The sequence below is a fragment of the Artibeus jamaicensis genome, unplaced genomic scaffold (assembly GCF_021234435.1).
Source record: "Artibeus jamaicensis isolate MK-2021 breed Jamaican fruit bat unplaced genomic scaffold, CSHL_Jam_final contig_76, whole genome shotgun sequence".
Lineage (NCBI taxonomy): Eukaryota > Metazoa > Chordata > Mammalia > Chiroptera > Phyllostomidae > Artibeus > Artibeus jamaicensis.
Window position 1 is genome coordinate 26,392,896 of NW_026521954.1, and position 18,618 is coordinate 26,411,513.

At 66.1% G+C, this 18,618-nt stretch overlaps 2 protein-coding genes across 7 annotated transcripts in view; both read right to left on the reverse strand.

The window, feature by feature from the left end:
- Positions 1-317: 317 nt before the first annotated feature.
- MSANTD1 (Myb/SANT DNA binding domain containing 1) lies at positions 318-5,849 on the reverse strand. Its single transcript, XM_037126766.2, has 3 exons — positions 5,521-5,849; positions 2,293-2,568; positions 318-658 (listed from the first exon to the last, which is right to left on the reverse strand). The coding sequence occupies exons 1-3, from the start codon at positions 5,772-5,774 to the stop codon at positions 418-420; spliced, it is 771 nt and encodes a 256-aa protein (XP_036982661.1). The 5' UTR covers positions 5,775-5,849; the 3' UTR covers positions 318-417.
- Positions 5,850-11,575: 5,726 nt separating this feature from the next.
- The window catches only part of HTT (huntingtin), a 106,970-nt gene continuing 99,927 nt past the window's right edge, over positions 11,576-18,618 (reverse strand). For all 6 annotated transcript variants that reach the window (XM_053672285.1, XM_053672284.1, XM_053672283.1 and 3 more), the window contains 8 exons: positions 17,572-17,727; positions 15,501-15,691; positions 15,169-15,283; positions 14,834-15,047; positions 14,434-14,539; positions 13,156-13,318; positions 12,912-13,072; positions 11,576-12,198 (listed from right to left, as the gene is read on the reverse strand). In XM_053672285.1, coding sequence (XP_053528260.1) covers positions 11,985-12,198; positions 12,912-13,072; positions 13,156-13,318; positions 14,434-14,539; positions 14,834-15,047; positions 15,169-15,283; positions 15,501-15,691; positions 17,572-17,727 — 1,320 coding nt within the window. In that variant the 3' untranslated portion in view covers positions 11,576-11,984. The remainder of the gene's footprint in view (positions 12,199-12,911; positions 13,073-13,155; positions 13,319-14,433; positions 14,540-14,833; positions 15,048-15,168; positions 15,284-15,500; positions 15,692-17,571; positions 17,728-18,618) is intronic.

Below are 18,618 nucleotides of genomic sequence, written 5' to 3' on the forward strand. Positions count from 1 at the left end.
GAGGCCAGCTCCTCCCCAGCTCTGAGCCTGGCCCCTGTTCCTATGATCACAACCGTGCTGAGCTCGGTGTCCCCCCAAGGCGTACGCTCCTAGGATGCGCCCGTCTCAGAGGCACTGCGCCACCGCGAGGGAACGGGAGGCCACGGGCAGCTGTCGTCACCTTTATTGGGGCTCCGAGGAGGTGGCAGAGGCGGCGGCTGGCCCCCCCCCGAGTCAGAGGCTGTCCTGGGCAGGGGGCCCTGGTGAGGGAGAGACCCCGCTCCCTCCGGGCGGGAAGGAGGGATCACACACACAGCATCAAACGCCACGTCCAGCACCACCGACGGTGACTGTGGTGGAGAGTGGACTGGAGCGCGTTCTCCCCGGGGAGACCCCCGGGGGGCCCTGGCCCAGGTCCGAGGAGGGGCTCGGGGCCGCCTAGCCGCTGGCCTTGGCGACGAGCCTCTCCAGCAGGCTCATCATGCGCTCCTGCAGCTGCAGGCCCTGCACCTGCAGCAGGTTCTGCTGGTCCAGCACGCGGCGCACCTCCCGGCACGTCTCCTCCACCGCGCGGCCCAGCCGCCGCTGCTCCTCCAGCATGGCCTCCAGCAGCCGCAGCTTCTTCTTCTGCAGCTGGCAGCTCTGCACCTTGCGCTTCTTTGCTGGCCGCTCGTCCGACCTGGGAGAACAGCGTCAGAGCGTGAGTGGCTGCCACAGAGCCCGGCACCAGGGCCCCCCGCCCTCCAGCGACCCCACCGCACCGACGGGGAACGAAGGTCCCAGGGAGCCTGGCCACTCCCTCAGTGCCCAGCGGCCATGACAGTGAGAGGGCTGCGGGGACCCGATGGCCTGGTCACAGGCCACACAAATGCCCTTGGTCTGGGATGGGGACCCCCCCAAAACACTGGGCTGGGCAGGCGGGGCAGCAGGGGCCCGTGGCAGGGCTCAGGCACCCCTGGGTGGGACAGGTGCTGGGCTCTGTGGCTCCCCCTTGAAGTCAGGGATCACCAGTCCCAGCTGGCCTCGGGCAGATGGGGACACTGAGGTCCCAGGAAGAAAGGTCCTGGGCCCCCTCCTTTCCCAGCTGCCTGGAAGCGAGAGTGGGAGGGCAGGAGGACGGGCATCGGGGTGCGGGGTTAGGGACCATGGAGGCATGGTGTCCTACCCCAGGACCAGAAACGCTGGTGGACAGGAGGTGAAGTCGGCCCAGGCCGGGGCCCTCCCTGGGGCTCTCTGCTGTGGGTGGTGGGCCCCCCGGCTGAACCGACCCCCCTGGTGGGCAGAGAGCTGCCCCATCCTACCAGACTCCACAAACAAGGCCCTACCTGTCCCCTGCTTCGGAGGAGTGACCCAGCCAACCCTAGGGGCAGAAAAGGGGGGCTCTCGGTCCCCTGTCCGAGCCCGGGGGCCACACGCGGGGCTGCTGTGAGTCTGGGACCTGGGCGGGGCCCCCGGGAGCAGCGGGCAGGGGTGGCAAGCGGCCCTGGTCATGCGGCCTGGCTGTCCACAAAGGTGTTGGTGTCGCGGTCCTGGCTGAGAAGTCCCCTCCAGGGAAGTAGCACTGGGCCGATCGAACAGTAGCCCCGACACCAGGGGTGTCAGAATTGAAGGGATCCCCCAGAGATGCCTCCCTTGCCCACCCCATCTGACAGACTTGAAAACTGGGGTTTGGGGGAGCAGGGCCATGGCTCAAGCGCGTACCTCCTGCTCTTTCTGCTCGCCGGCCAACTCCCGCTCACCCTAGAAAACCCGCCCCAGGTGGCCCCTGTCCTGGCTCTCCCTGCCTGCCTGTCTGTGGGCAGCTTGAGGGCAGGGTCGCCGGGCAGGAAGCACATGACGGACGGAGAGGGGACAGGCACAGCCCTGCAACCAGGTCGCGAGACCACTCTGAAGGCTCAGCCCCACACTCTCCCTGGCACTGAGAGGAAGGGCTGGGCCGGCAAAGGCAGGGAAGAGGGACCTAGGGTGGTGTCTGCTTGGGGGTGAGGGGGCCCAGAAGCAGAAGCCGACGGGCAGGCAGGGCAGGTGCCCAGGGGGCTGTGAGGGGCCCTGCGCTCCCCGATGCTCCCAGCCGTGCTTGGAGAAGCTACTGACATCGCCCTGTCTTACAGAAGGGGACCGAGGCCCAGAGAGGTCAAGAACTTTCCACACAGCTCCAAGTGAGGCAGCAGGAGACAGAGCCAGCCCGGGGCCGGACTGCCCACCTGCCTTCCTGCGCAGCCTGCTGCCGAGGCCTCCCTGCCCCCGGGCCTGCTCGCCGGCCAGACAGCCTGAAGCCCCTCTGCCGGCGGCGGGAGAGGGGGGACATACTACCTGAACTTAAGGGACAGTAAGCTGGAGGAGCTGGAGGAGCGTCCGTCCTGGAGGCCGCCTTCGTAGGAGCACTGGTTATACGGTAAGTACAGAGGAGTGGACTTAGCCGACGGCGACAGGGACTCCTCGGTCTGGGACGCGGAGGGCCCCGGCGGCTGGCCGTCCGGCAGCTGGCCATCACAGCACTCAGGGACCTTGGCCAGAATCCTATCAATGGCTAGGTAATAGGGCCAGTCGGGCAGGGTGGACTCGCTATCTGTCATGCATTTTAATTTCCTGCAACGAGACACAAGAGCCAAGGGTGAGACACAGACCTCTCCCGCCCGCCCGTCCGGCCCGCAGGGGCACCGTGGCTCCGGGCCCGGGGCCACGTGGCGTGGGCGGCCACCACTCTTGGGCAGAGGGGCCTCCCCAGAAAAGTCAGCCGGCTCCGGGGCCAGGTGACCCTGGACTTGGAAAGGATGAGACTCAGAGCCTCGGCAGCTTCAGACGTTAAAAGCCCCAACGTGAGCAGGGCTGTGACCTCAGGTCAACTCCGACTGCGGCTCCGAATGCGGGTCCGCTCGCCTCGCCACGGCATACGCACTCCCTACACTGAACAAGGACTGCTTCAGGGGGGCCGGCGGCCAGGGCAGGGCGCCGCGGTGTAATGATACATGCCAAGCACACACGGGCGCAGTGCACTGCGATGCACAGACGTGAAACATCCTAACACAGCGAACACGTGTTTCCAGGGAGGCCGCCTTGGGGTGAGGGAGCTCAGGAGTCGGGAGCTCGGGCCTCAGTCCACAACCAGTCCGGTCCGAGTCTGTCTCTCGTGCCCACCACTTTGCTGTGTGACCTTGGGCAGGTTCGTTAACCTCTCTGAGCCTCCATTTTCACATCAGTAAAATGGGGGGGATCAAAGTGGGCTCCTCCCCCCACTGTAGGCAGGGGTCATAGACAATGCCTGGGGCCTGGCAAAGAGCCGTCCGGAGAGCGTATTGGCTGAAGGTGCCAGGGGGCAGCAGCGGGCGCCAACATGGCTGCCGCTCACTCCGCCTGTTCCCCGCACTCAGACCTCAGGCCGAGGATCTACACAGCCCAGCTCCGCCCGCCACGGGCCCGAGCCCAGCCCGGGCCCTGTGTCCTGCCCTCCCTGCAGACAGGCCCCGGGCCTCGGCCGTCCTCTGGAGGTGATGGGTGCGGACATGGGGCTGCCCAGGAGCTGGGCGGCCCTGGCCAGGCCGGGCAAGAAGGCACAAGGCAGGTGGGCGGGGCGGGGCGGGGGGCTCTCTCCCCTGTCAGACCATGGGCTTCCTGAGGTCTGGGCCTCCCCCAGGCCCCAGCCCCGGCCAGCTCCTGCCCCGAGTGGGCCAGGGCGTGCGTGCGAGGAACAGCATGCTGCTCAGTCTTCCCCGATATCCTCCGCCCGAGGGCCGCTCAGACGTGGGGCCTAGAGCCAACCTCCGCCGGGCGCTTCTCCGGAGGCCCCACACCAGCCAGCCCACCACTTCGGGGAGAGAAGAAAGACCTGCCCCCAGCACAGGTGGTCCCAAGTTCCAACGAGCCCTGGGCCACGGAGCCCGCCACCCTCAGGCGTCCTTATCCTGACACCCTCTGTATGTAAAGAGCTACTGAAAAAAACTGAGGGGACCCCTCAGGGGGTGAGCCTGGGTGGGAACTGCTCGGCCAGGTGCTGGGGCCCTGCTGCTGGGTCGGGCAAGTCCCTCTCCTGCTCTGGGCCCATTTCTCCCTTGGCGGACGGGCGCTGTGAGGGCCTGACTGCTTCATAAACTGCGCCCCCCCCCCCCCGCCCCAGGCTGCACCCTCACCTCCTGAGGCGGCCCTGGCCCACAGCCCACCTACAGGCACAGAGCCGAACCCCTGCCCTGGGACCCGCAGGCCTTCGGGGTGAGGGAGCCGGTGACGCAGCCCCTCACCACCCTGGGCAGAGGCACATAGCTCAGCCCTGGGGGCCCTGCCGGCCACAGCTGGGCCTCACCGCTGCTTCTTCCCCAGCAGCTTGTGCTGGTCCAGGCCCGGCAGGGCGTCAGAAATGGGGTCCGGACAGGGCCGGAGTCCGGACCCACTCCTCCTGAGGTCAAAGTTACAACATCACACCGATGAGGCTGGAAACAGCCTCTGGCTGTCCAGGGCCCGAGGAGCCTGCATGTCCCCAGAGTCCAGGAGGGCCGGGAGCCGTGGGCCAGCGAGGGGGTCGTCTCCTCGCCCATACGGGGAGGGGCACAGGGATGGCCCCCCCCAGTGACGTGTGGAGCCCGAGGCAACCCTACAGGGCCCAGCCTGCACTCCACCCTAGTGACCACTGGGGGGGAGGGGAGACACCAGGGCAGGGACCAGTGGGGCCTCCCAGGACAGCCCCTCACTTCCGGGCACTCGCAGGCCCCAGGGCAGCCCCAGGCCCGCCCCTGCCCTGACAGCCCACCCACGGGGCCCTGTGCACTGGGACCACTCTACTCCCAGCCCCTCGCTCCTGCTTGACCTTCAGCCCTGACCCCTGACCCTCTCTGCACTGGGTGCCCCTCTGCGGGTTGGCCTGGGCCCCCTGAGCCCCGAGGTGCGAGGCCCAGGGCCGCACTCCGCTCCCTCCCTGGACCCTGCCCTGCCGGGCCCGGAGCCCGCTTGCCCGCAGTTCTCCTCAGGCCACCAAGGTGGGGGCCTGGGGGGCCGTGTGGAGGCAGAGCTGGGGCCAGGGCCGGGTCCCCAGTGCTTCCTGCCACAAACCAGGCCCCTCCTCTGAGTGGGACCCTCCGGGGCACTCAGAGGTTCCCGGCCGGCCCTGATGGTCCCCAGCCCAGGCCCGGGAGGTGCCGTGTCCCCAGCGGGCTCCATGGGTGTGGAAGTGACCGAGCCTCGGGCCTCACTTTCCCTGGCCTGTTCAGCAGCGTCCCGCCACCCTGCCGTGCGGAGCCAGGCCTGCCAGGAGGTCCGCAGGCCCCTGCCTGGGTTGGGGGTGTGCAGGCCACGAGGCAGCTTGCAGGCCCTGGGGAAAGGGCTGGCAGAGGCCCTGGGCAGCTGGGACTGGTCCCAGCCCAGCCTCCGCTGGACCTCGTTCCCCCCACCTGCCCACTGGGAGTCTGCACCTGTGGTCGGTGTCCGCCCCGTCGAGCCCGGTGAGGCTGGATGCCACCTGTTTCCCAAGGGCGATGCCCCAGGCAGGCCGGCGGGCAGCCATCTGTCCTGGGCGTGGGCACGGTGGCGGGTGCAGTGGTGGGCGCGACCTACCTGTACTGGAAGGTCATGTTGGTGATCTTGATCTTGATCTCCTCGCCCAGCCGGCGCTCGCCGGTCATCTCCAGCAGCTTGCTGGCCATCTTCTCGTACACCTTGGCGTTGCGTTTGGTCTGCTTGAGCTCGTCGAAGAACTCCTCCCAGACGAGCAGGAGGCCGCGCATCTCGGCGTCAGTCCAGTTGCGGGCCCGCCGGTGCTTCTCCGTCTGTGGGGACGCAAGGCGCACGGGCACCTCAGCCGCGGCCATGCCGGGGGTGCCCGAGGGGTGGAGGGTGCGGGCCCGGGACGGCCCACGGCCCGCGCTCCGTGCACAGGAGCCCCGCTCCGGGAAGACAGCTCCACACTCAAAATGGGGCCTACATCTGACAGGCAGGAATTTAGTTAAAAGCTTTTAAACGGTAAACGTCATTTTGATGTCACGTTTCCATAGCAACAGAGCAACTGCATAAGCTACAACAACAGAAACCTTTTAACTGAAAGCGCAGGAATCAGGGCCACTGTGACGGGCCATCAATATTGTGGCGGGCGGGCCAGGCTCCCGGCCCCACTGCGGCCCCAGCTTCGCCACCAGACCTCCATGGCCAAGGCCACGTGGAGCCGGCGCCTACGCTGGGCCAGGCTGCCCCAGCCCCTGAGGGGTGGGATCCAGGTCACAGCCCCCTCCTCAGCCTGGTCCCAGCTCACGAAGGCAGGCTGGGGAGAGGGGAGTCGGGGTGGGCCAAGACAAGGTGATGGGGGGCTGACGGGGGCCCTGAGAGACTTGGGAGGACGGGCAGAGGGGGGAGGCGGAGCGAGCCAGGAACGGGCACCCTCGGGGGCGTGCTGGGGCTCCCCTGCCCCCGGCCCATGTGCAGGGTCCCTGGACACCACGCCCCTGCTTTCTAGCAGGGACCACAAATGCATGAATGCCCCACGCCCACAGGCTCTGCCCCCTTGGCGTGCCCACCTCCCTCCCTGAAGGGGACGCTGTCGGCCAGCCTGGGTGATACAGGTTGGGCAGAGCAGCCAGGACCATTCTTGAGGCCAATGGCAGCTGGGAGCAGGGGTGTGTCCCCCCTGCCCCGGACAGCCCCACTTCAGCCCAGGCCCCTCAGCCGGGGCAGCCAGACCTGCCTCTCCTGCCGCCCTGGGCGCCCACAGGGGAGGGTCTGGGAAAGGCTGGCTGAGTGACATGGGAGCGAAGAAGGGCCAGACCTCTGGTCACCCCCTCAGCAACCACCTGGACTTCACCGCGCACTTGCCGGCAGTTCTCCGCAGCCCTGTGCTGACGGCATCTCCACTCGGGGCCCCCTGCTCACCTGAGGCCCTTCCCCCCACCCCCCACCAAGGCCGGCTGCCTATTTTACTCCCCGCTCCAGTGGGGTGACCTGGTGAACACCCCGCCCACGTGTGGGCTCTCCGGAGGAGGGCTGGCACCGCTGCTAATTCCCATTTTCAGGCAACAAGCCTGAGGCCAGAAAGGTGAGCTCACCCCACGGGCCAAGAGCCTGGAAGCCGGGAGGGTGAGGTGATGGGCTGGAAGGACGAGGTCACTCCTCCCCCAGCGCAGCCAGCGCAGCCTGCTGCAGCCCCCGACACTCCCCACCATCTCCCGGGTTCTTCTGGGCCCCTGGTGCCGACCCTCAGCCGAGGTGGCCGCCTGCACTGGCTGGGCCCCCTTGCCTCTCGTGGGGCCTCTCAGGGCTTGACAGAGGCTCGTCCTGATGCCCCGAGGGCCGGGGACATGGACAGGGGCTCCAGCACCGTGGTGGGAGCAGAGGGGGAAAGGGCACAGCGAGACAGCTCACACCGGGATGGGACTGCCCAGTGGGGCAGGGGCTGGAGGGCTGAGGTCCCGGCCCAGCAGCCACAGGCAGAACACCAGGGCAAGAGAGCCTGTGGGGACAACAGGGAGAAAGTGCCACCTACAGGCGTCACCATTCAAACCTTAACAGGTAAAAGCAAGTGGCCAGTCAGCACGAGCCCATCACACCTGTTAGGCCCCAACCGCCAGGTGGCACCCCAGAGCCACCCTAGGGACCGGGCCTAACACCCTCAGGAGTCTGGTGTGGCCTTAGATCGGGAGGTCCCCAGGGTGGGCCGCCACTGGGATGCCCCCTGCCCTGCAGTCACAGCTGGAAGGGCAGTGGGTGACCAGGCTACATGTGGTGTCTCAGCAGGGTCCTGAGTAGAGGCCTGGTCCTGCCACCAGCTCCCAGGAGAGCCCCATCCTCCCTGGGCCCGCACTCAGCAGTTCGGGGAAGGACTGGGAACCCCAGGGCCCCTAGAGGGGTGGCTGTGACCCTGGCTCCTGCTTTGGAGGGCACTGCATCAGCCATCGAACCAGAGGCGGAGCTGGGCTGCAGGGGCTGGGAAACTCTCAGAAACCACAGGGACGCTCGTGGTGTCCCAAGTGTGGGCAGCTCCATGAAGCAGCCAAATGCTGCACCCCTGGGTCCCGGACCCCCACCTTGTGCAGGGAGCCCAGCCAGCTGCCGAGGGCCACGTGGAGGCCAGGCCTGGCGTGCACCCTGTACACGCTGGGGGGCTCCAGGAGCTGGGGCAGGAGCGGGGGCTTCCTGAGAAGAGGCTTCCTCCCCTTGCCACGGTGGCCAGGCTGTAGCTTGCTGCGGACAAGCCCCACCTGCCAGGGGATCAGCCGCTGCTTCCCAGGGTACGTGGGGCTCTCTTTGGAAATAGCAGGTGTGCCAGCTGGGGTCAGCTGTCCAGGCTTGGCCTGGGGAGGGGGTGGAGCTTAGGCAACTCTGAAGGGTGAGAGGCCCTGGAGTTACTGTGATGCAGAGAACATGAACTTGGGAGGTGAAGTCACCCCCATCTAATGTTTAGAGCAACTGAGTGCAGTAACTTATGGCCACATGGCCTGTCCACCTGGCTTTGGCAGCCAAATGCTTTTGCTGTCCCTGTGCCTCAGGGGGGCAGGGACACAGAGTCACCAGAAAATCTCAGGAAGCCCTGAGGCCGGGCCCAGGCTCTGCCATCTGTCCAAAAACCCACCCCAAGGCCGACTCAGGACTGTCCTGCCAAGGGCCTGGAAGGACCACCCCCCCTGGACTGTGACCTATGGGATGTCAGTGGACACCTCCAAGGCACCTGCCAGGAAGGAACAGCTCCTGGCCTGCAGCTTTCTGTGCGGGATGGGCATGAATCTGTGACAGAGATCCCCAGTGCCAAGGGCCCAGGCACCCAGGGCCTGCCGGCCAATGCCCAGGACACACATCTCGGTGGGGCAGGTCAGGGAGCAGCAGCCGCTCTGGGTGGAAGGACCCGTCAGGTCCAGTGGCCACCCAGCACGGCCCAGGAGCACAGGCGCCCAGGGTTGGGCCGGTGGGCAGGAGCGCAGGTTGCAGCCCTGGAGCCTGCCCCTGCCATCCCTCCAGGGCCCTGGACCATCGTGGAAGCAGGCCCACAGCCAGGCACATGTGGTCCCCGTGTAACTGCATCATATCACGCAGCCAGTGGGCATCAGTGGCCCGAGTCTGCTGGGCAGAAGGACCACCATGCCGGGGTCTATGGGCCACGTCCCCACCAACCCAATTCAGGGCCTCCTCTGAGGGCTCAGGTGTCTGCTCCCCCGGCACAGCCCAGATGCTCCAGAAGCAAAGCAGGCCTTGCACAGCTCAGGATTTAAAGTCTCCTTTAATTCAATGTACAGTGTTTGCAGCAGTATAAAAAACTTAAACAGGCATCTCAGGTCAGTCCTCCCCACCTGGTTCAGAAGGGGACGGTCAGGTCTGGGCCAGGCTCCCGCACGCCCATCACAGCCCCGCACTGCGCAGAGCGGGCCGAAACAGCCGGGGCCGGAATCTGCAGCCGGGCAGCGTCGCTGTCCAGGGCCGGGTGCTCCCAGAAGCACTCGAGGCGAGGAGGCCCCCGGCACTGCATCAACACGTACAGGCTCGTGGGGCAGCACAGCCAGAACCTTCAGGGCCACCTTCAGTTGTCGCCGCTCTGAGCAGGCCCCTCCCTGCTGAGCGTGGGCCACAGCTCAGGGCCGGTGCAGGGTGGTCCGGGCCTTGGAGGCTCCTCAGGCCCCTCCCCAACAGAACAACTCCAGTCTCTCCAGGCCGGCAGCCGGTTTCGGGCCTTCGCTGAAGAGGGGGGGACCACGCAAGCCGGAGAGAGGATGTAAGCTAGAAAAGACACTAGTTCTGCTCCGAAACGAGAGCACACCAAGCCCATGGTGGCCCATGGTGACCCACGGCCCAGCTCTTCCTGCTGCTCCGAGTGCGACCCACCCACCGCACGGCAGGAGGCACGTCTGGGGGCGCTTCAGGGCGCAGAGCCTGCTGGTGCCGCACTCTCGGTGCCTGGACGCAGTCTAGCGTCATTCGTACCCCCTGAAAGGCCGCCGCCACTGGCAATGTGGGAGGGAGCGGCAGTGAAGGGCACTGGCGGCTGGAAAGGCCACCTGCCCCCACGCGGCGGGCTCCAGGTGAAGGTCCTGCGGGAATGGACAGGGCTGCCCCTACAGGCCCTGCATGTCTGCGCCCTGAGACACACGTGCCTCTGCCGACGTGCAGAGCGTGTTCTCGTGCGGCAAGAACGCCGCTCACTAGCGCACAGCCGTCCCAAGCTGCCGCACAGGCTCACCTCTGGGCCGGCACCCACGGCAGAGCTGGGCCCCACGTCACAAACAAGGGGTGGCCACTAAAACCCCCAGTGAGCCCAGGGGTAGGAACCCCGAGGGGGTCCCAGCTCTGCATCACAGTGGCCTTTCTCAGTGTTTCTGGTGAGACATCTCACGGGCAACAGTGGTGGCCAGGGCCGTGCCCGCCCTTTGAGCAGCTGGAGCCCGTGCTCACAAACGCTCTGGTGGGTTTTCTAGGGAAAAGCCAGGAGGAGAGACAGGGAGGCCACGGGAGCGAGGGGGGAGGCTTTTCCCCCACCCCCGGCCCACGCCCCCACCACATGCCCCTCGGCCAGGGCTCTGCTTGGGACTGCCAGGAAAAGCCAAGGACTGTCCTGAGGAGGGCCCACAGACTCCGCTGGTGTGCGTGAGCCACGGGCCAAGACCTGCAGGGAAGGCAGGGAGAGGGGAGCTGCTCCAGGGTAGGGGCAGGGAGCCGAAGGGGGTGGAAGCCCTGTGCAGCCCACGGCGGGCGGCGAGGCGCCGGGAACCCTGCCCCACGTCTCCTCTGCAGACATCCAGGGTTTCAAAATCACCTGCACTTGCCATGTGGAGCCCTCAAGCCCCGCTGGCACTGGAGCTCCTGACCAAACAGCCAGCCTACCTCTGGGGACAGGGGTGCCGAGCAGGCAGGGCCCCACCCCAGCCAGTCCGAGCTCCAGGCCAAGGCCCACCTGGCTCTCCAGGCCTCATGTGCATGGGTGTTTTGACTACTCTGAGCCTGGAAACAGAAAGCCAGTCCAGGGGCTCGGGCCTGCATACAGGCAACAGCTGGAGGGAGAGTCAGCCACAGCCCGGCCCTGTCTCTCCCCTGCCCCGTAGGTGGAGCCCTGCCACCCCGGCATGAACTGGATCCCCTAGGCTAAGAGGAGGCACTGGCGTCTGTCTCTGACAGTTGCTCAGATGCTGAGTTTGCTCTTGTCCAAGAGGGGTGCACCTATGGGGCCCTCAGGCCAGGCACAGGTCTGGGCCCTGCACACAGAGGCCCTGGGGGAAGCAGGTCCCTGGGAGGACAGCAGCCGAGCGCCAGCTGGGGACAGGAGCCAGAAGATGTCAGGGCCAGTGGCTCTGGGTACAACAGAGGCTGCTCACAATGAGGTGGCCAGCCTGGTCAGCGCATGTCCCGGGAGATCGCCCCTTTCCCAGCAGCGCCCCAAGGAGGGGCCTCCCACACCGGACAGCTGAGAGTTGGGCTGCACTCGGGGTCTGGGCAGCCGTCCGTGCCGGAATTGGTACCACATTCCGGTCGAGGTGACAGCACAGGAATGGAGGGGTTGAGGGGGGCCACAGAATGTTGGCGTGCTGAGGAGTCGGGTATCGGGAGCCGCTGGACAGAGGGAGCAACGTGAGGAGAGGAGAGCCCAGGTGTTCGCTCCCTCGGGGCTGCGGGGCCGAACAGATGTCACACGGGCATAGAAAGGTACCTTAAAATTAATCTCTTTACTGATACAATTAAGCTTTAAGTCCTGAGAAGAAACCAGGAAGGGAGTGTGGCTCTGGGCCCATGCTCCCCACCCCCGTGAACTCCGCCAGGAGCAGCGCCTGTGAGACAGCAGGGGCGGCCGGCCGACCTGCACGAGCAAGAGGACTCGAGTCCTGGACACGAGAGCAGCCGAGGCCAGGCCCCGAGGGCTGGGCTGGCCGCTGGAGGAAGGTGCACACTCACCGGCATCGACACTAGCACACGGGAGGGCCAGCCTGTGCCTCCTGTGAGGCCGAAGCTCAGCCCACACTCGACCACCGCACGCCCGCACGCGGCCTCCCTGCAAGAGCGCGGCAGCCCAAGGTGCGACCGACCCTGAGCCCGACACTGTCTGTGTCCCCAGGAGCTCAGCACGAGGCCACCTTGTGAACGTTCTGCAAACAGGCCAGCAGCCGCTGGTAAGGGGTTCCCGGCGTGGCCACCACCTCGAACACAGACTGGAAGGCCCGGCGGTCCAGCTCCTCCTCAATCTGGTGTCTGTAGAAATCCGCAGCCACCAGGCAGAAAAGGTTGACGTCCACCTGCTCCAGCCTGCCCATCCTGCTGATGACGTGGGGGAGCCTGCGGAGGCGTTAAGGAACGCGGCTGCAGAGTGGGGGTGCCTGGCACAGGCCCACGGACGGGCGGGCAGAGCGGGCCTGGGCCGTGCCTGCAACCCCTGCCTCCCACTCCGGCTCCTGCAGCGAGCCCACGCTGGCGCCCACACTGTCTGGATGAAAGGCAGCACCCCCCGGTAGGGGCGGATTGGGGCAGGCAGGAGGGGCTGGCCAGGGAGCTGTTCCCCTCGGCAGCACTCACCTGGCCTGGCTCCCCACACGCACGCACCGGTGACTGGTGCTCCTGCTCCCCCTGCTCCCCCTAATCCCGCAGACGGAGGGCAGAGGCATGGCCACCCTGCCCAGGCCGCAAGGCACACGGAGCGAAAGCCGCCACGAGCACCAGGACAGTGGTCTGCTCAGAGGCTCTGGGGAACTCCCCCTTTCGGCAGCCAGCACTCTCAGCGGTGGGAACAGGATCTTCCTTCGGGCGGGTCTGTGGGGACCTCTGCCCCACCCCCACCACCTGGCCCCTCCTGGTCAGTGCAGTAAGCGTGCTGTCGACTGTGTCAACTCTTCACTCACTTGGGGCTCCACGCGAACGCCGCCCACTGTCTGGCGGCCTGGGCAGGGGTTGGGCCCACAGCGTCAGCACAGAGCCACAACCCAGATGCCAACAGCCATGTGAGGACGGGCAGGCCGTGCCCCTAGCCCAGCCCAGCGCCCCGGGAAGGATACACTGCCGAGACCCACGGGCTGGTGGACGCACTGACGAAAAAGCAGGAGAGGCTCCACACGGCCATGGCGACCGGGGCCCTCTGCGTGAAGTTGGAGAGGGACAGCATGACCCAGTCCCGGACCATGGACGACTGCCCCGTGCCATGCAGGGTCTGGAACACCTGCAGGGGGGTGGGGGGGACTGCACGTCAGGGGGCCCGCAGCAGCACTGCCCGCCCATGCCCAGCAGACCCCGGCCCTGCACCTGGTACACCACGGTGGCCATGAACTGCGGGTAGGGCTGCTGGTTGGACAGAAACTCCCCGATGACTTTATTCATTACGTCTTGGGGCGGGAAGAAGTCGTCTAAGAACTGCGGGAGGATCCGGGCCACCACACGGGCTTCGCAGGGAAAGCCTTTCCTGATCCTGCGAGGAGGGGCTCTGTCAGGGGCCGCCAGCCCCCAGCTCTGACCCCGCAGCTCCGCAGCTGGGGGCTTTCTCTGTACCTGATCTCCCCCAGCCATGTACCCCTGCTGCCTCCTGACACCCCCGCAGTCTGCACCGGACTGGCAATGCTCTGGACACGGGGACTCAGCCCTCAGTGCCGACAGCGCAGACGGAGACCTGTGTGCACTGGAGGCCTGCACCTCCTTCCAGACGTGCCCATCGCCGCCCGCATGCCCAGCGCATGGGCCGCTGCTCTTCCGCCAGCCACGGAGAGTGGCGGGCTGAGCACCTGCACCACGCCTGCTGAACCACGTCCCTGGGCCTCCCCAGCACAGGTGGAGCGGGAAGGCTGACTGCACGTGCCCTCTCAGACGTGGACCAGGCGCCCGGCTCTGCTCTGTGAAAGCCCCAGTGGCCTCCCAGTGGCCAAGTGGTGGCCTTGTACGGCAGAGCCGGCCTCCCCAGAGCCACACCCATCGCACCCCCTGGACTGACTGGGGGCAACACTCGGAGCCCTGTCAGCAGGAAAAGCCCGAGGCAGCTCACGGCCCACTTTCCAGAACTGGCAAGCCGAGCAGACCCTGCCACCGGCACACAGTGTGGGGCAATGGGGCTCAGCCCCTCAGACGTGCGGGTGCCGGCTGGCTAACGCTTCCTGGGTCTGCCAAACACGCCTCCTGAAGGTGTTCCAAGGCGGCGCCTGCCCCGTGGCCCAGAGAGTGACCGGGTGAGCTGCTGGGACCACAGGCTCCCATCCCTGAAGGCAGCCGTGTCCGACAGGCAGTCTTGTCGCTGCTCAGGGCCCCGAGCCCAGCCCACCCTGGTCCCACAGATGTGCCTGACACCCACACAGCTGAGTGCTGCCCCGCCTTCCAGGCAGGTGGGCCGCCAGCAGGTGGCCTGGGAGCCGGTCAACTCCACACTCCTGAGTGCCGGTGTCCGAGAAACGCTCTCTCCCACGAAGCCCTGAGCCAGGACGTGCTCGGCCAGGACGTGCATGGGAAGGACAGCAGTGGCTGAGAGGACCACAGGTGCTGTCGCAGGAAAGCAGCCGCTCCCTGCAGTTCGGGGCAGTGGCGGGCGCCCCTCCTCACCTGTCGAAAAGCACGGACACGCGTTCCATGGCCACGATCACGGACTCACTGTCGGGGGTGGCAGGGCTGGGCTCGGAGGTCCGGCCTGGACTGGCCTTCTCCTTCCCTGAAATAGGCGGTTTGGAGCTGCTGTGGGGTCTGAGAGACGGGTGGGCTTTGGAGACAGCCCCCAAGCTCACCCAGCAGTTCAGGGGCACTGTGAGGTGACCTGAAAGCAGGCAAGGGAGCCCCGGCAGCCCCCAGGGTGCAGCAGCCCAGCCTCAGACCCGCTCCCCAGGCAGATCTGCCTCCAGCACAGCACTTCGGCCTGGCGCTGGACTCTGAATGTTCTCGGAACTGCGGGGCCCTGCGGTCGTGTCCCAGGAAGCAGCGGCGGCAGGAGGTCGGCCCCACTACTCACCTGTGTACATGCAGGTGAGCATCAGGCCCAGGGCGGCCATGGCCCGGTGCGGGCTGTGCACGTTCACTCTGTCCACACTGAGCTTGACCAGGGACTCTGCGTCCAGCCGGGAGAGCTGCTCGGACAGCAGGAGGCGCTCCAGGCCCCGCAGGACGCAGTGGTAGACAGTGGACGGAGTGGACTCCTCACTTCCGGACAACATCACCCCACACATCTGCACGAGAAGGGTGATGTCCGGGCCAAGCGCCGTCTCAGGCCCCTGCCACCCTGCTCCTGTCCCAGATCGACCCTCTCCCAGCGGTCCCGCCCCCGGGGGAGAGGCCGGGGCTGCACACCTGTATGATGGATGCAGAAAACTCGGGCCCCACGTCCAGCGGGTAGTTCTCGACCAGGTAGAAGGCGGTGGCGCACATCACCAGCACGTGCTGCTGGCTGTGGACATTCACGCAGCTGGAAATGCCGGATGGCGGCCAAGTTCAGCCACACAGGTGGTCTGCAGCCAGCCAGCGTGGGTGGGATCCCTGTGTCTGCAACCTCCGCCACCGTCCCCAGGAGAAGGGTGCCCACACGCGATCTGCCCAGGGTCTGACACCCGCAGGGACCCCAGCGCTCCGACAATGGTGTTCCGCGCAGCCCGCACCAGGCCCGCCCAGCCCACCCCACTCACTGGGCCGCGCCTCGCAGGCCGGAGAGGAGGTGGTCGCAAACGACCGGGATGAGCTGCTTGGCGGTGTCGTCCAGCAGGTCGCACTCCAGCACGTAGAGCAGGCCATGCAGCGCCCCCGTCTTGCAGGGCAGGTGGCCGCTCCTGAGCGTGCTCTCCAGCAGCCGGCTGACCGGCTCTGCCACCGCCTTGTCCTAGCACACAGGCAGAGGTGGCGGCTGACCCCACGGGGACAGAGAGCCCAGGCGGGGCTGACCTCTGCCCCCGTGGGACAGCAGCGCATTGCAGGCCTGCGGCTGAGCTCTGGGAGGCCCACCTGCAGGGTTGCTGTCCAGAACCCCGGGTGTTGGGAGGGCCCCCAGCCCCGCCTGTCTGTGCTGACACCCCCTCCTCCGGGAGCTGCGGGACCGGCCCCCGTGAGAGTCCCAGCCCTGAGTCCCGAGGGGCCTCCCTGGTGGACACACCCCACATGCTGCCACAGTGCAGCACGTGGGTACTGGCGTGTCCCGTGCAACTCTGGAAGAGGGTTCGGGACGCTGAGCCCTGTCTCCTCTGCACCGGGCCCTGTTCCCTGTCCCCCTGCACTGGTTTGGCCCTGCGTTCTGTCACTCGTGGGTCATGGCCACAACTGCAGGCAAATCTGCGAGGCCCTAAGTGCAAACTCGGGGTGGTCTCAGGGCCCCGACCACTGTCTGGACACACTGCCGCCAGCTCCACTCAGTGTCCGGGACACAGTGAGGGGCCTGGGGGTCTCCACACCGAGCTCTCCCCACAAGGAGACCTCACCGACAGCACAGGGCAGAGGGGTGGCAACAGCTGGGGTTCACAGACCAGCCCCCAGAAGGGCCCCCCGCCCCGGGCTCGTTCCTCAAAAGCAGCAAGGAGGCTGTCTGGCCACGTGGTCCCCAAGACCCCTGTCTTTGTGTCCCTGTGTTGGGGTCCTCCCCAGCACCCACAGACTGCCAGACACCTCCAAAGAACTGCTGCCACCTGTACCTCCAGGGCCCAGCTCTGCAAGCAGCAGCACCGGGACCCAGTGAGGGGCAGAGACCTCACAGGAGCCGGAGGGAAGCCCCGCCCACGGCAGCACCGAGGAGTCCCTGACCTCACCCTGCCTGAGGCCCCTCTTCACAGCCTGGACCCCTCCTCTGACTCCCTGAGGACGTGACCTATGCCCCGGGGCCCGGGCCTGAGCGCAATGACACCGCCGCAAGCAAAGGCACCGCCACGGCTTGGCTCCAAGTCCCACAAACGCTTGCACAGGCCTCCCCACCCAGAGGGTGCAGCTGCAACGGGCTCTCACAGGGAGCCATGTCCCACCGCTCCTGGTCCCTGGGCGGGTGCCCGGATGGGGGTGCCTGCTCTTGTGCTCTGGCCCCGAGAAACAAATTCTAGGGGGAAGGAGAGTCGGGGGCTGACGTGGGCCTCCCCCACCCCCGCCCGGTGGCCCTGAAGCAAGTTGGCTAATAGCCTGGCCTCAGCCCTGAAGAGGGCTGACGTCCGTGGCGACCTTTCTCTCACACCAAGCTGCCGTTCTTCCACGGGCTTGGGGCCACGCTCACACACCTCTGTGCATCGGAGCAGCGGGCGCCGTGGGGGGCTGACCGCACAGAAAGTGGCCGAGTCCTGACCCACCACAGGTAGGATCAGGGAAGCTCTAAAGAAGGCCCCGTCTGTCCTGTGGTGCCAAAGACTGCAATGCCCCAACTTCAGGCTGGAGACGCAGGGCGACTACGTCACAGCGGTCCCAGGAGGGAGGGCCGGTCGGCAGAAAGCACGTGGTCTGCAGCCCATCAGAGAAGGGGGCTCGGGAGCTGCAGGCCACTGTGGTGGAAAGAGTCCCATCTCCACTACCCTTATACCCAGCTCCTGGGCAGGCGCCGCCCTGAGAACCTCGCCATCGAAGGGTCCCCAGGGCGGGGTTCGCCCACCACAGCACACTTCATGGCGCCCTGCCAAGAGGGCCCACGATGTCACACACTCGCTGTGGACCTCCAGGCAGACCTCCCAAGGCTGCGGCTGCTCCCACGGCACCCGGCCCCTGTGCGGCGGCCCCCGCGCACCCTCAGCTCACCATTCCCAGGACGGCAGCCGCCTTGCAGGTGGCGGGCACCAGGTACTGGAGGAGAATCTCGTCTTCGGAAGGGTGCGCTCTCCGCAGCTCGGTCAGCGTCAGGTACATCATCTCGAACTGGCTGCGCTCCGTGAACAAGTCTGAGACCACCAGGAGCTGAGGACAGCAAAGGGCCCCGCTCTCAGGACAGCGCAGGGCAGCGGGTGCCGGGCATTCCTGAGCCGTGCCCACGCGGAGAGACTGGCAAACACCGGCCCGAAACATGGTGCAGCCTGACGGGAACGCGGCCTGGCCGCTGCTGCCACGCACGAGCCCCACGTCTGCCGGGTCAGAGACTCCAGGCCCTTCACACCTCCAAAGCCTCAGGACGCAGGAGTTGCTTCAGACACGAATGCCTCACCAGTGACTCTCTGTCTCTCCCAAAACGCCTCACTCTTCAACATTCGGTTCTTCCCTCGACACGTAAAAAAGGTGTCAGTGAGGGGTGAAGGCCCCAGGCTCTGGGAGAGCGTGCGGAGCAGGGCCCTCTCAGCGCCACCGGCGAGCCTGCAGGGGACACTGGGCTCGCCTGGCAACGCTACTTCCGCAATAACCTTAAGACTCATTTTCCTTCCGAACACGCGGTGCCACGTTCTGGAAGCCAGCTGATAGTAACAGGCTGAATGCAGGGCAGACGCAAGAGTCCAGCTGTTCTCTAAAAGCCAGACACTAAAGAGACTTGCAGTAATGTGAAACAATTCTCTTCTCACCAATTAGAAAAGTTATTTTAAAATAGAAATTATCATTAAAACACCAGTAGTTAATTTCTTACTTAAAAGTTAAACACATTTATTAATGATACTTTGATGTGTTTGAAAACATCAAGTTGTAAACTCTTATTAAAATAAAAAATGAAGTTCTTAAAAACCTAGACCAGCTAGAAAACAACTTAAAGACCTTTCACGGTGTACTGAGGCAAACCCGGCGTGACACGCCCCACTCAGCACTGCTCAGAACCGTCCTCTGGTGCAAATGCCAAAAGGCTACGCTGCACAGGCAAGGCGGCGG